This window comes from Pinus tabuliformis, chromosome 2_1, assembly GCF_031772625.1.
Source record: "Pinus tabuliformis cultivar Carrire ecotype Pingquan chromosome 2_1, CPIR1, whole genome shotgun sequence".
Classification (NCBI taxonomy): Eukaryota; Viridiplantae; Streptophyta; class Pinopsida; order Pinales; family Pinaceae; genus Pinus; species Pinus tabuliformis.
This window is the reverse complement of record NC_142299.1, coordinates 291,946,196-291,962,892: the sequence shown is the minus strand read 5'-3', so window position 1 is coordinate 291,962,892 and position 16,697 is coordinate 291,946,196. Positions and strand designations below refer to the sequence as shown.

The window sequence follows — 16,697 nt, the reverse complement described above, 5'->3', positions numbered from 1 at the left end:
GAACAATGGTCTGCTCTCCTTTCTCACTCCCCCTCCCTTCAACAATGGCATGGCCCGACCATCTTCGAGGCCTGGCAAAACTGGCAGGAACAACACTCTGGAAAAAACAAGAATATCCCTCTCCTCATGTGCTGGTCAATCTGGATAGCTAGGAACTGTGCAATTTTTGAACAGAAACCTCCCCACTGGCCGGTCATTATCGCCCACATTCTTGCAAACCTTGCCCTCATCCCTGATGATCCTCCTACGCCCCCCCCGGACCATCACCCCTGAACTTATAGACAACTCCTTCCCTTGGGCATACTTTGATGGCTCTGCCTAAGAGGAGGGATGTGGGGGGGGGTGCACTCCTCTATCTGAGAGAAAATCACTATTACATGATACAAATTCCCCTGGGAAGAGGCACAAACAATTATGCTGAACTCTCCACTGCAAAACACCTCATCTTTTTTGCACTTGAGAAAGGCTGCACAAAACTTCAACTGTTTGGAGATTCAAAGATTGTTTGTAATTGGCTCACCAGAAAATCATCTTGCTCTGCTTTCTCTTTGAGACACATACTGGATGAAGTACTCAGACTAACAGATGCATTTGAAATATTTGACTGTCGCCATATATACAGGGAGCGCAACTCACGGGCGGACTACCTTTCCAAACAAGCAGCACAGAGGCAAGAAGCGGACTGGTTAATTCAAGAAGAACTGGATGGAACCTTCTTTCAACACTATCACAGACCCTTTGATGACTACCAGGCTCAAAGGGATGCTCATATCTGAAAGGGGTCCCATCATGCTTAAAACACTGTTTTTTTCATGACTTTTATATATAAACTGTTGTATATGATCAGTAATCGACCATGGGGGAAAAACATGGCTATATACTTTTTGCTGTTATTTTTGGCGCAGTGAGCTACAGCTACACTGCAAAAGAATCCTGAACAGTTTTATCTCTCTCTGTTGATCTTTTTTGTTTATACCTCTCCAAACTCCCTGCGTGGATAAACAGTTTGGGGAGAAGAATGCTTTCATGATAGTTCAGCTTTTCTGAAACAATTAACAGTCTCTTTCAGAGGCCTGGAGAGGCAACCAGCCTCAGTATGCATATGCTCAGCATCTACAGAATGTAATTTCTCTTGACTTAATAGAAATTACGACTTTTTCTACGGGAAAAATATATATATATATATATATATTCACAAATAACTACATAGGCAAACAATTTATATTTATATTCACAATCACCATCTTTGTATTCATATTTTTCTTTTGCATGAAAAATATGTTTCAACAAGAACATGACGCCCAGAATTTGAACCTTCATGATCCATTATCATGATAAGTGTTTATATTTATATTTTCTTTAGCATGAAGCATATATATCAACTAGAACGTGACTGTTGGCATTTGAGCCTTCATGATCTAAATTTATCTGTGATCCATTATCATGATAAGTGCTTTAATTTATCATTAGACTGCAGCCCGACAGATTAGATGTACTTTGAAGGAATAGGTCACTGGTTAGCCAACATAGATTTTTGCAATTTGGATTTTATAAATTACAACCGATTCAAGCTTTCCAGAGAGAGAGAGGAAGATGTTTGCAAGGCCTGATAGCTTAGTCGATTAAAACTTTGATTTGTTCGTCTTTTACATTAATATTTAAAACAATAATTTATTTCTTCTTAATAATTAAAAATAACACTGTTTCATAACAAAAACAATCTTTTCTCTCAGCTTAAAAATGATGAAAACTATAAATTAAATTTAACAGATTAATAAAATTATCAAAGATTGCATGCCAGGTACGAGATTTTAGCTTGAACCCTTAACGATATTTTGCATAATATCTCCTCATATACAAAGAAAAAAGTACATGGAAATAACATAAAAAGGATCATAAATAAATTTAACATTTCATTAATGTCATGAAAGGGTAAACAGTATTGAAGTTTCACTGAAAGCAAGTGAAAGTATTGGCACTGGTTTCATTGTCTTGTAATCGGAACCCAGTCGATAACAATTGCGAACTTGACAAAAATCTTTTGCCACTGAACTTCTCCTTGGCTTCGCCATCTGCAATATATCTGAACTCACATATTATGTATCTATGCAAGTATTGTAACGCTCAGACGCTTCTATTTAACATGTCTCTATATCGTTTGAAGGAATCCTGTTTCTGCAAATACATTTGGGCCCGAAACCTCCTGATAAAAGCGTCTGCCAAAATGTCGATCTCGTCCTCCAGCTGGCCAACGTCCGAGTACCTACACAATCGCTCTTCTGTATCACAAACAGAATTTATAGTGCTAACCGCTGGCGTGTCTGATTCGGAAGGCGCCGCTGATAGATAATCCAATTGCTGTTCGCCGTGTTGTAGCACTTCACAAGGCATCTCATCGCTCGCCGAAGCATGATACGCCGTCACTGCCATGTTGTCGCTGGAATAGCTCTGGCACTCTTCCTGTCCAAACAGGGAATTCATCTTTTCAGACATTGCAACAAATAACTTCTTGTTCTTGATGAGGCCAAGAACAGCAATCTTGCTCTTCATTGCGTGGGCAGCTTTGCCCTTGACAACACTTGATTTCGATTTGAGCACTCCACTCACGACCGACCACACTTGCCTCACCACCGCAGGTGCCCCTCCTATCTTCATATTTCTTCCTGATAAAAACAGTTCAATGCAGTCTGACATATAAACAGCATAAATCCGGCGGGCTATGGTAATAATAATAATAGGTTTATTGCGTCCCAACAGGCATACCAGTAGATTTCCATCATGATACACCTCTCTATATATAAAAAATTGGCCCTCGAATAAAAGAATTAAAGAATTGCTATCTCACCTTTGAGTGGAGTGCAAGCATTCATCGTACTCATAAAGAACAACACGATGATTCACGTGATAAAGAAAAACTATAAACTAAGGAAAGTAAAGTGGCCAATTCCCACGCCTACCACTTTATTCAAACGGAGTCGTCTAGTGAAGCGGAGGAATAGGGCAGGAATTACTGGACCGTCCAAAGTGGTCGAAGTTAAGTAAAAAAAATTCAAAAATTTTTGTTAGAGTTAGTATTTGAATCATGGTTTTGATAACAAAAATGGATTCAACATTATAACGAAAATGGATACAATATTATCAAAAATTTTTAGAACATCAATTTTTTAAAATTTACAAAATTTGGAATCAATTTTTTTTTAAATATAAAATTTTGATAACTGTGAAAGAAAAAACATAATTTTTAAACTACTACCATTCAAACTGGACATTGCAGTACAGGCTGTGGACACCTAAAAAGGATCAAGGTGGGTGACAATACATTACATTGCTTGAATTCTTCTCCAAGAAACGGACGGTGGAGTATCGTTCTTGCTTTGCGCTTTTTAACTTTTTCCTAATTATAATGCCGGCCCAACCTTTTGCGCGCTTTATTGTCTGCGGCCAAAGACTCCGATGAGCTCTGATTGATTGTTTCAACTTAATTTTCTTTTTGTGCGCACATTTGTTTTTCTTTCATTCTATTTTATTCCATTGCTAACGGTTTCCTCTACCACTGTCGACGTCTTTTCCACTTGAAAAGGGAGAGATTGATTGAGAATATTAAAAAGGACGCCTGTACTTTCATAGTTTACGGTGGACAGTTGAGCAACTAAATGGGTCGTCCGTTTTTCTTTAATATCTTTTCCGCTATGATTTTCCAAACTTCAGTAGTCTTGAGAACCATGCCAAAGCTACCCCAAACTTTTTAATTAAATTATTGTATTTAAAGGCAAAACAGGGACAGAACTTTTGTGCGTTAGAATACTATTGTTTTTCGTATTCTCACTGTCAGATCTTGCAGTGAGAGATAGATAATTCTGTACTTCCAGACCTTTCACGTTTTGGTGCCTTTCGATCTGTTCCTACCTTGTTTCACGGCATTGTTTTTCCTTTGAACGGCTACTAGGACCAGTCTCGTCATTTCTTATAATATTCGTTACTGCGAAAGAACCCAACCTTGCCGTGAGTCATGATATCTTTTCCGTGACATTAAATAGGTTTCATGTTTGTGTTTTTGGGCATTTATGTGAGCAGATTCAGTGGTCGATCGCTATTTTATTTGTATTAATATGCATAGTATTGCGTTTTTCAATTGTTTTAAAGTGTTTTTTTTGGGTTGAATTTAAAATTAGATTTAATTAAAAAATGTCAACAAAATATGTCATTAGGAAGAAGAAAGAAAATTGAAAAAGAAAAGAATTAATGAATTTTATTTATGTACAAATAAGAAAATTATGAAATAATATAATTTATGTTAATATACATTATATAGTTGAATTAATATGGTAGTGGATACTTTTTGTTATTATTAGACCTATTGTCCAACATGTGCATGCTTAGATACATAGTATATTGCCAAAGCAGTAGAGATATACAAACACGAACTAGTAGCCATTGCCAAAAGACCAAAACGCACAAAAAACAACCAACACTCATTAGGTATCATCAAAATTTATCGGGATAGGGTTGTTTGGAGCTAAGCCTCAGGAAGGTGGGGGTTTAAACTCACAATGGATGTGATCCTCCATGTGTGTCAACCTAGTTTCGAGTCAGTCTACCTACCCTGGATGTGCCTCTATCCTCTCCAAATACTCACCATTTTGTCATGCATCTCCCACATATTGCATCAGAGGTTGTTCATGGAGTCGATGGTATCAATATGGTAATCTTGTCGAGCTCGATTAAGCTAGATCAATGAACTGTGCAACTGTTGAAGTATATTAAAACTATCATCAGTTGAGGGATCATTTCCAACAGGATGGAAGAAGAAGGGAGATGAAGAATCCACTATTACCCCTTATCCCTAATCATGTTGTCATTGCTGATGTTGGACACTTCTCATCTCAAGCCCATCACACCCTTTGCCTCTTGGAGCATTCATGTTCCTCTTTTTAAGTTGGTCGAATTGACTCTAGAAAAACCCCTCGCTAAAACACTTGTTAACCAAGAAAGGTGAACAAGGATAAACCTTTGACATTTACAATGACATAGTTACCCACAACCCCCAATGCACATGAGAGGAACCATACAAATTATTACATATTATCACCGGGATAATCAAGGTGGGTAACAGAACAACAAACCAGTCCCCACTCTGCAATTTGACCCCAGAGGATAGAAATCCCACCCTTCATACGACATGAAACAAAAAAAAAATAGACCTAAGAAAGTAGGCTCTCAAGGTGAGAAAGACTCCATAAATAAAAGAGGAAACAAACCCCCTATATAATTGAGTGCAACTTCACCAATGGAACTAAAATTTTCCCCACCTTTACTAGTTGACCACCCAAGGGGGCGTCGAAGCACCTGCCGAAAGAGCATAAGACAACCCCAATTCCCCATATTCTCTATAGGGGGCACATGGGTATGCCCTTGTTCAAACCATACCACTAACACACCATACCCAACATTCCAAAGACTTCTAAACACAAAAGCAATTAGTGCTAACAAAGAAACAGGACAAGCAATCTTATACCTAATATGAATCACCCATAGAAGCTTGTAAAATGAGCCCCACACAACTAAATTAGTATTGTAGCTTGGTAAATTCACAGTAAGTCTCCCATCACTCCATGTAATGCTTAATGCATCACTACTGAGAGCCTTTAGCGTACTGTAGTTTATGAGACCAATACTGCCCTATATACCCCTCTCCTCCCATGGTCTCAAATAGGGAATCTAGTTCTTAAAGTAAACCCGCTGTAAATTTTACAAGAACAATCTCGACCAACATTCTTGCACACAACTTACATTGGCTACTTAGCTGCCACTGTTTAAACAACCAACCTCACATATGGTAAACTAACATTATGTCTACTTCAAATGCCATAATTGACTTTCTTTAATGGGCTAACTTGAGGTCGCGAGTAGGGCATAGGGTCACGAGCCCATGCCAAATTATTTTATATCTCATGATCGATCACCCCCAGTAGGGTAGTCTGATATGTGACCAATATTTTATTCATATCTAAATCTAGTTGAAGTTAGCCACTACTGGCCATGTGGTAGAAAAATCAAAATCTGGCTCACTACTTCCCTAATTAGCTACAGGGTTAGCCACCTTATTGCCATATCTTCAAGAGTGGGAAGTAATCACATAGGGAAAGGATAACAGTAGACACTAACTCTGAAACATTAGAAGGTCTAACCTCTAACTTTTCACAACCTTCACCACTTGGGCTGCATTAATGATTTTTTGAGTTGTATCCACTACTTTTTTTAAATCACCATTGAGTTGGATCTTTGTGTATCCCTCCTCTCTTGCGATTTAGAGACCTCTCTCTAATGCAATAAATTTAGCTACACTATTACAAGTGTGACCAAATTACCCGACATATAGATTCCTTAATTGTCCTTTATCATGCATGAGAACTCCTCCAAAGCCATATGGACTAGGATTCCCTTTTGATGTCCTATCAAAGGTCAAATTTCTGAATTCCGTAGGAGGGAGAATAGAGCACAAGGGATAATTCAATGATTCACTTGCCAAGGCCATTAAATCCTCAATGAAAACACCATCTTCTAGGAGATTTGTAGGTATTAAGTTTCTCTCTGCCAACTGATTCACCTTAAAGTTGTCAAGTTCTCACATTTTCAATTGAACAGTCTCCCTCACATTTTTCTTTGTAATCTTCCAAACGTGATCCATACATGGTTTCAAGTCCTTGAAGATGGTCTCATTCCACTCTTTCCACACATTCCATATAAGGAGACCCAACATTAGGACCTATGCTTTATTAACGATGAGATTTTTAAACATAGATATGTGCCACAACTCCAAGGTTCTCTTAGGTTGTTCAGGGAGAGAAATATATATCACTTTATTCCATAAATTCTCAATGAAGCTACATGAGTTCAAAAGGTTTCCTCTTGTATCTTACATAGGTGGCAATAAGATGATCCAATATGTCCTTTCTTTTGAAGTAAATCCCATGTTAGCAATTTCCATCTTCGTATAACCATATGAAATGAGATACCTTTGGCCATCGTTTCCCATTCAATCTTCCTTTCTTTTAATAAAAGTAAAATTATTAATATCCATGGTAAAGTGGGGATGAATATCCATGGTTTAAAATGTTATTATATTGTAAGTATTAAGTTTTTATGTGCTTATTAGTGAAATTTAAATATAGTTAGAAAACTATTATTTTGATTTATATTGTAAAATGGATCTTAATTTATAGTTGCTATTTATATTTTATACATATTTATGTGATAGAGGTGTAGATATATCTCAAAAGTAATTATAATCTTTTTTATTCTTTTAGATTAATAAAAAAATGTTATAAAATTAAATTCAAATAAATATAATAAAATAAAAAAAATATTGCCAAATGAAAAATGGTTTTTGAGCATGTTGTATTGATGAGATGGTATTGTAAAAAAACTCATTTACAAGTTAATAATATCTATAGAAAAGTGGACTTGAATATCCATGGTTCAACATATGGTTATATTGTAGGTTTATTGCATGTATTAAAGTTTTTATGTGCTTATTAATTAAATTTAAATATGTTACAGAATCATTATTCTATTTTATTGATGAGCCATCATATCGCCCCATATGGTATGGTTAATAATATTCATGATAAAGTGAGGATGAATATCCATGGTTTAAAATCTTATTATATTGTAACTATTAAGTTTTTAAGTGCTTATTAGGGAAATATTTTTTTTTTGTAAGCTCAGGTAGTACTCATTCTATTACTGAAAATTTTCCAAAAAGATACATCATCCAAACCATAGAAGCCCGCCCGCAAGGGGAAACCGGGTCAATAACCATCTGTAATTTTTCAGTCCAGCCCAGAAGTAATAGGCTCTCAGTCTAACCAAAGTAGCTAACACAGCATAACAGTTTTGAAACTTGCCGTAAACCTTATTCATAACTATAATGCTACTCCTGCTGTTCATTTCTAATTACGTGGACAAAATCAGAACAAAAACATATAAACAGAGCTTAACATATCTACCGTCAAGCCTCTTCCTTTTCCACTGGCCGGCTGGCTCCTTGCGCAGGATTCGGCTGGCTGTCTCCTTGAACTGGGTCCTGACGTTCACGCTTCAGCAGGTGCAGAATCTCATCCATTTTATCCTCCTGTTTTGACAGGGCTGTACGAATATAGCTTAGCTCCTTGCTCATATCAGGTTTCTTCTGAAGCAAATCAGCCATTTCTTTGGCAACCTGTTCCAAGGCCTTCGCCATCAAGCCTTTCATTACCCAATACATGTGAAGGGATTGCTTAAAAAGAGTCCTGCGACCGCGAGTATGGCCAGGGTCGTGGAGGATTGTTGCCCATTCTTCCATCTCGTCTGCCGATTGCTCCTGAATGGCCTCGTCTTCAAGAAATTGCATTATCTTGCGAATATCAGGGTCAGCATTGTTTTGAAAGGCCTTTTCCGCCGTTCGAATTTGGTGCATCACTGTTCTTTTCGGCTTCGCTGGTCGCTGCTGACGCTTGCCAGAACTTTCCCCTCCCTCGTGCTCTGTCGTGCTCTGGTGCCTATCCCCCTTCTGCATTTTGCTTTGACCACTGCTCGGTGGACGGCCCCTCTTACGAAGCCCCGAGCGCCTATCTTCAGAGGTATACTGCCTAGACGAGTTCGTCTCCAGCCGGGGCGTGCTACCTTTCAAGCTCCGCTTTTGCATATCCTTGAATCTATTCCCCAAGACTCCATCGCCTTCCTCCTCTGAATCATCGTCTATATCCCAAATAATAAATGGGGGGTCTCGTTCTGAGGGGCTTTTGCCCTTCCCTTGCTCCCGTTCTTCCTCAATTACACTCCTCTCCCCTGCACCACGGCCTCTCTGACGGGTGTCCATGCCACCAGCAGTCCTGTCACTCTCCCTTCTCTGTTTATTTCTCCCCTTGGAATGCCTCTGTAGGAGATTATGTAAATGCTTCTGAAGAGGCCCGCCAAGGTAATTGTTTATCGAATACTGATTCTCTTGCCTTCGGAGATTTATAATGTGGTGAGCATAGAATGATGCCTGAAGTTGAATTCCCGACTGCTTCCCATCCAGATCCGGTACCCCACTACCGTCGGCCGTTCCATCCGTAATCACGTCCACTGCAATGTATCCTGACGCCTCGTTAATCTCCCCTCTCAGCTGATGCGTGTTAATTATCGCCTCAAATGCGTAATCCTTGGTACTCATCCCTGCTGCCGTCATAATACCTCCTCTTAAATCCTGCTTCATCATTGTGCGGATTTGCGTGCCACTTACCACCTTAATCAATCGAACCTTGGTCATGGTTCGATCGTTCCTCTGCCATTTAATGATCCCTTTCATTGATCGAAGTGTGATCCCCGATAACACCATCATGATCCGCCTTGATGAGCGTCATCAGATCCTACCACTCTCTATTTGCCTCCGTATTCCTCCACTGACTATCTATCCTGCTGTGCTGGCCTTTGCTGCCCCAGTTGGCAAGCCAGTCCGCAGGTTTATTGCCGTTTCTTCGAACATGATTAAAGGTACAGTAGTCAAATCTTTTAATCATATCCGCGATCTCCTGTACGATACCTGTTGTGCGCCAGCTCTTAGTCACCTTTTCCCACCCCTTACCATTCCTGAGTTTCTTAACCATTTCAATAGCAATTTGGGAGTCGCCCGTAATTTCCAGGTTAGAATAGCCGTTTCTGATAGCAATTCTCAAACCAGTGTGGAGAGCCCAGAACTCGGCCTCATTGTTGGTCATATTCCCTCCCCAGTCGGCATATATCCATCTTACTTGTCTGTTGCTGTCACGGAATATGCCCCCGAACCCTGCATCCCCCGGGTTGCCCTTAGAGGCCCCATCGAAATTTAGTTTTATAAATTGTCCCCTGGGATAGGTAAACTTGTCTGGGCTTTTAATCCTCATGTCCTGCTTTCCCCTTAATTGATAATGCACCATCTCAAATTTGAGGTTGAGTCTGTTCATAATTTCCTGCTCCCCTGGATCTGCTTTCCAATCTTCGTCCTGCCATCTCTCTACCAGAATGGTTTCTCTCGTCGCCTCTATCACCCGTTCCCAAATTATCTCGGGCCCCTTACTTATGCTTTTGAAAATTCTAGCATTGCGTTCCTTCCATACCAGCCATACTACAAAACCTGGGACAAGATTCCAGGCTCTTTGTATGACTCTGCAGTGGAAAGTTTCTTCCCTCCAATGGGAAACCATTTCGATAAAATCTCTAACCTCCATTCCTGGTTTATTAAAGGTGCGCTTGATATTAGACCATAGTTGTTGAATAAACGGGCAGTGGATCATAATATGATCTCTATTTTCTTCGTGATTCTTGCACAGATAGCAGCTCGAAGGTCCCGAAAAACCCCGTTGTTGAATGCGGTCCCAAGTTAAGATTTTGTTTTTCAAAGCTAACCAAGCGAAAGTGGTCACTTTGGGCCACCAATTTAGATCCCAAATTTTCCTCCAGTTATGCTGGCCATTGATGATGTTGTGAGGATTTGCCAAGTAATAAGCCTCCTTGACTGAGAAAAGGCCTCTCATGGTATTACCCCAGCGGAGGATATCTTTTCCGTCTCTAACTCTGATTTTCCTTGAGTTCATTTCCTTTTTGAACGCCGTCTGTAGGTCAGGACTAAGATTCTGATCCCACTCTAACGGATCCTTCCAGGATCTCCAACAGTCATTCATGTTGGCAGGATTCCAATAATCCTTGACACTAGTTCTATTCCCCTCAATTCTTCCTCTGATTTGATGTAGGTCCTGCATATTATTCAGTCTTTCTCTTTGCTGCCATCTGTCGTCCCAGAAGTGAGCTTCATTACCTCCTCTGATTTCCCAGAATGCATGCTGCGCAACAATGTTTCGATTTTGGCTGGCCAATTCCCACACAGCGGATCCGCGGGGCATTTCTTCTTGTCTTAGAATGTCGTCCTGTGATTCTGGCATTCGATATTTTGTTCTCCATATTGATTTCCAGAGGTCATTTCCCCCTTGCACCCACCTCCACCAAAGTTTAGCTCCCAGTGTTTGATTGAGCAATTCCGGGTCTCTTAATCCTAGCCCACCTCCCTCTTTCCTCTCTGTGAGTTGGTTCCAGGCCACTAAGGCCCATTTCTTTTTTTCCTCCGACCCTCTCCAAATGAAATTTCTGATAATTTCTCTAATTTTCCCATATACTCCTTTCGGGGCCGCCATAATTGAAAGGGGATAAATAGGTATAGCCTGAAGGACCGATTTGGCTAAAACTATTCGGCCAGCAATATTCAGGACCCTAAATGCCCAGCTCGAGACTTTCCTCCTCATTTTGTCTAAGATTCCCTGCCAGTTCCTTAATCTTTTTGACGTGAAGTCCAGCATATTACCCAGATATTTGGTGGGTAGTTCACCCGTTTTGAAGCCCAGAATTCTAGTAAGGTGAGTCTTCACTTGCTCCACCGTGTTGAAGATAAATACACACGATTTATCCCGGTTAATTTCAAGTCCCGATGCCTCAGCAAACAAGTCCAGTATTTTCTTTAGGTGTTTGACTTCCTTAACCGTTGGCTCTCCAAAGAGCATTATATCGTCAACAAATTGTTGATGTGTTAGAGGAAGTCTGTTTCCCCATAAGCGAAGGCCATTTAATCTGTGAGCTGCTCTTTCCTGAGTAATATACCTTCCTAGACCCTCTGCTGCTAGGATAAACAGGAAGGGAGACAACGGGTCACCCTGACGGATACCTCTGGAAGCATTAAACGTGTTCGAAGGGTTTCCATTGACTAAGATAGAAAAGTTAGGGGAAGAAATGAGATTATGGATCCATGTAATCCATCTCTTGTGAAAGCCGAAACATTCAAGAACCCTTTCCAGGTACCTCCAGTTGAGCCTATCGTAGGCCTTGGATAAATCAAGCTTGATCATCATTCCCTTTCGTTTTTTGTCTTTGAGGGAGTGGATAACTTCTTGAGAGACAACTAAGCCATCCAATATCTGCCTCCCCTCCACAAAACCAGTTTGCTCCGCCGATATTAAACTTCCCAGCAAGGGTTTTAATCTTCTAGCCATTAAGGAGGTTATGATTTTATACACTACGTTACAGAGAGCTATCGGCCTGAAGCCATTAGCATCCTCCTTATTTTCGCCTTTAGGTATTAGAGTAAAGAAGGTTGAGTTCAGAGCCGGCCATACCTTCTGTTGCACCCTTGATTCTTCTACCAAATCCAGTATGTCTTTTCCAAGAAAATGCCAGCCAGCCTGGTAGAAATCCACTGTAAAGCCGTCCAGTCCCGGTGCTGTGCCCTTCCTCATTGCTTTCACTGTCTCTTCCAGCTCTTCCAAAGTTACCGCCCTCATTAAGGCTTTGTTCTGGTCCTCCGTAACTAGTCTAGGAATAGCAGTACAGATCTCCTGGATAGCTCTCCCTCGATCAACTTGAGGTTCAGAAAGGATTCCTCTGTGATGATCCACTAAAGTTTGCTCAATTTCCTTTTGCTCCACCAGTCTTATACCATTATTCCCTTTGATGGAAAGAATTCTGTTCCCCTGTCTATGCTTAACCATTGCCTGATGAAAAAATTTTGTGTTTCTTTCCCCTTCCCGAAGCCATTTAATTCTAGATTTTTGTCTCCATAGAATTTCCTCTTGCTTTCGTCTTTCTTCCATTCTTCCCAGCAAAATCCCTTCTTTGGTGATGCTTTCCTCAGTCCTGCCTTCCAGAATTATTTTTTGTTGGATATCCTCCATTTCCTTTTCTAGTTTTTGCTTATCTTCCATGATGTTGCCAAATTCTTCTTTGTTCCACTTCTTGATCTTCATCTTCAATTCCTTCAGCTTTAAATGAAACGTGTGCATCTTACCTCTACCCTGCACTCTACTTTGATTCCACCATTCTTCTACCTTTTTTATGAAGTTCGGATCCCGTAACCAGAATGCTTCAAAACGAAACGGCTTCTTGCCCTGGATTTTTTTGATGTCGATTTCCAATCGGATTGGCCAATGGTCCGAGCCCAAGGAGGGGATTATCTTGGCTTCGACATAGATGTCTTTGTTTAAGATGTCTTCAGATACCAGGAATCTGTCCAGTTTTGAGGCAATTTGGTTCCTGCCTCCTCTTCGATTATTCCATGTATAGACTCCGTTGATGGTTTTCATATCTACTACCCTTAGGTCCTCTATCAGCTCATTAAACTTGTCCATAAATTTATCCAGCCTTCTAACCCCACCTTTTTTCTCGTCCAGGGATCTGATTAAGTTGAAGTCTCCTCCAATGATCCACGGTTGCCCAGAAAAAAGTTGTCGGATAGTTCTTAAACTTCTGATGAAGTTTTCTTTTTCTCCTGGATTTGTGGGTCCATAAACGCCTGTAATGACCACTTTTTCCTTGGTCCCCACTATCCTGCCCAGCCCTGTCAAGGTTCCCTGCATGCTAGTCCAATTATCTAGAAGGATTTCAGACGGGTTCCACAATACCGCTAATCCTCCAGCGACTCCTATGGCATCCTGTCCCATAACTCTGTAATTCAATCTATTTTTTTCAATGATTTCTTCTAACTGTTGTACACTAATTTTAGTCTCCTGCAATATCAAAATGCTAGGTTTTTCTTTTTTGAGCTTATCTCGCAAATATCTTTGCTTCCCCTTACTATGCAATCCTCTAATATTCCAGCTTACAATAATCATTTAAAACTTTTGGAAAGAAGGGAAAAATACCTCTGACAGAGGTATCACTTTACCAGAGTTGATCAGTGTTTCGCCCACCGATTGGATAGTTTCATTTAACGTTCTCCGTCCTCTTTTTCTGCTACTTTTGCCAGTATTGCCCATTTCCAGCATTTCTTTCTGCTGCTCACCCACCTCTGTTATTTGTTTTTCCAGGGTTTCCCCTTTCCGTTCCTTGTATTTCTGGAAGGCTTCCTTGAATAGCTGTTTTTGTTTTTCTGGTATAAATCTGCTATCCAGATACTTCCACTCTTGGAGTAGTCTCTTCATTAGCTTTTCCTCTTCGGCCTCATTTTCCATCTGGTTTTCGACTTCCATATGCGATTCCACTGTTTCTTCCGCCTCTTTTTCCTCTGTTTGTTTCTCGCTTGGTCCTTTTGGGCTTTTTGCTTTCTCTTTCTCTTCTCGGGAAATCTCCATGGGCGAGTTCTCTGGTTCTTCATCATCATTCAAATTTACTTCATACCCTTCCACATCATCTTGCAACACCTGGAACTTATTTTGGCTTTTTGATGTATTGGATGTTTCCTGCGATTTGGGTTTCAGGTTTTCCTTATTTTGTCGTTTCTTTCTATAGACTTGCTGGAAGCCTTCCTCTTTGTCTGCTGTCCTCTCTTTTTCTGGCTTCTCTCCTTCCTCCTTATTTAGAGGGCATTGCCTATATAAGTGGCCATACTCATGGCATTTCCGGCATCGAAAGGGAATGTGTTCATAATCGAGTGGCTGCGTCCAGACCTCATCATGGTACTCCAATTCAATATTTTCCGGGAGTGGTTCAGCCAAGTTCATGAAAACACAAATTCTGGCAAAGGCATTATACTTTCCTCTTCTGGTGGCCTCTGCAGTCTTGACAAAGCTGCCTATTGAATTGCCTATCCCTTCCAGGATTTCTGGGTCCCAAAACTCATCAGGTAACCCAAACAGCCTAACCCACACCGGAGCATCCATTAGTTTTTCTTTGTCCGGGTTATACCGCTCTTCCCAATGCTTCATAAACAGACCTGCGTTATTCAGGAAGTACGGCCCTTCCTCAAAAATTCTGTTCTTGTCTTCCAGGTTCGTAAAGATAGCAGTGAAGAAACCCTGCGCTCCCAGTTTGAGATCTATATGACCCCGGGGTTTCCATCGATGTTCTATCCATCTATTTAACTCCTTTGCGGAGGGCCAATAGCCGATAAATTTGCAGATTAATGCATGATCCTTCATATAGCTATTGTATTCCTCCAGTTTATTGAATGGAATGACATACCTGGGTTTTTTCTGAGCTCTAGGAAGGCATTTTCCTTTCATTCGCTTCTGCCACAAGTTGCCCATTACCGGGGCCAGGTTTTCCTTGTTTCCGCTTGGAGTTCCTTCTGAACTGGTTTCTCCCATCACTATATTTTTGAAGGAGGGGTTTGCACCCCCCCCCCTTGCCTCGTCCATCCCGTTCAGTATTGTCGGCTAGGTTTTAACCCTAGTTCTCTTATTAAAATCAGTGAGATTACGAAAAATCGCTTCAGCCTGGGGAGCCGCAGGCCCTGACGCCGGATTTCGACCTGCGCCTGAGGAACCGGCCTGGCTACGGATTCCTCTGACAATCCTGTGCACCTGTGAAAACCCTAACCAGAGGCGCCTTCAACCCCGCGTCCGCTCCGCCAGTCTTCCAAGTCTATCTTCAATGTTATGCTAGGGATGTTTTGAGATTTTTTTGAATCTGCAAAGTCCAAAATTATGGAAATATGGTTACAAAATTATTACTTAATTTATATGGTAAAATTGATCTTAATGTATAGCTACTATATATGTGTGTGTGTGTGTGTGTGTGTGATAGAGGTGTAGATATATCTCAAGTAATTGTAATTTTTTTCTTTTTTAGATTTAATAAAAAAATGTTATAAAATGAAATTCAATTAAAATATCTATAAAATATTTTGATTGTGAAGTGAGAATGGTTTTTGGGCATGGTTTATTAATGAACCTTGGTTTTGGCCAATGGTATTGTAACAAAGCCCATTTACAAGTTAATAATATCTATGGAAAAGTGGACGTGAATATCAATGGTCAAACATATTATTATATTGTAGGTTTATTGTAAGTATTAAAGTTTTTATCTTCTTATTAATTAAATTTAAATATGGTTACAAAATCATTATTCTATTTTATAAGGTAAAATGGATTTTAACTTATTGTTGCTACTCATAAGTTATATATTTTAATGTAATATGTACATTGTAGTTTCCTTCTATCTGAAACATTATTCATTATTTTATTAATAAAAATAAAATAAAATTACAATGTAACCAATTAAATTTTATTATTTTTTATTATTTTAACTTTTATCCTAACTCTGGATCTATAAGCGCTGAGAGGGATCAAACGTCTCCAGGTGAAAACCTCTTTTTTGAGTTCAAGACCTAAACCTCTTTTTTTGAATGCAAACGCTAACAAAATGTTTGCACCTTGAGAGATTTGATCCCTCTCTTAATAGAACCAGAGTTAAGATAGATCTAGGCTAGTTTCAAGCATGCGCGGCCAAGAAATTCTACCGAACATATGATTAATTTTATTAATAATATGTAAATATATGTAATATTAATATAATCATTTTAAATATGCTAAATATCTTACGTCAATTTGTTGAGATGATAAATATTGTTAATCACTTTAATTATGAAATAAAATATTTGAATGCAAAGTGACAATGTAATAGTGTTAATGGTAGGAAATGTAAATGATAATAATGTATCCAGTTACAAATAGTCTTCATTGTGATCACTCTCAAACTAAATTTTTCTATTATTTTTATCGTATTCTTTCTTGGCGTTGTCCCGCTCTTTCTATGAGACTCGACCCAACATTACGACCCATGCTTTACTAACCACATGTTAGTTTTCTCCGGTGTCCAAATATATAGATCACTCTATTCCATAAATAAATATATATAGATCACTTTATTTCATAAATTGTCAATGAACCTACATGAGTTTAACAGGTGGTCAATGGAGTTTCAGGTGACCAATGGGT

At 39.6% G+C, this 16,697-nt stretch overlaps 2 protein-coding genes across 2 annotated transcripts; both read right to left on the bottom strand.

Annotated features, from left to right (window-relative positions):
* Window positions 1-2,124: 2,124 nt before the first annotated feature.
* Window positions 2,125-2,870, bottom strand: LOC149199937 (uncharacterized). The gene is made up of 2 exons (XM_089400770.1): window positions 2,846-2,870; window positions 2,125-2,663 (listed from the first exon to the last, which is right to left on the bottom strand). Exons 1-2 carry the CDS (start codon window positions 2,868-2,870, stop codon window positions 2,125-2,127), a joined length of 564 nt encoding a protein of 187 aa, XP_089256896.1.
* Window positions 2,871-9,392: 6,522 nt separating this feature from the next.
* On the bottom strand, window positions 9,393-15,065 carry LOC149199936 (uncharacterized). Its single transcript, XM_089400768.1, has 3 exons — window positions 13,683-15,065; window positions 12,619-13,547; window positions 9,393-12,519 (listed from the first exon to the last, which is right to left on the bottom strand). The coding sequence occupies exons 1-3, from the start codon at window positions 15,063-15,065 to the stop codon at window positions 9,393-9,395; spliced, it is 5,439 nt and encodes a 1,812-aa protein (XP_089256894.1).
* Window positions 15,066-16,697: the final 1,632 nt, after the last annotated feature.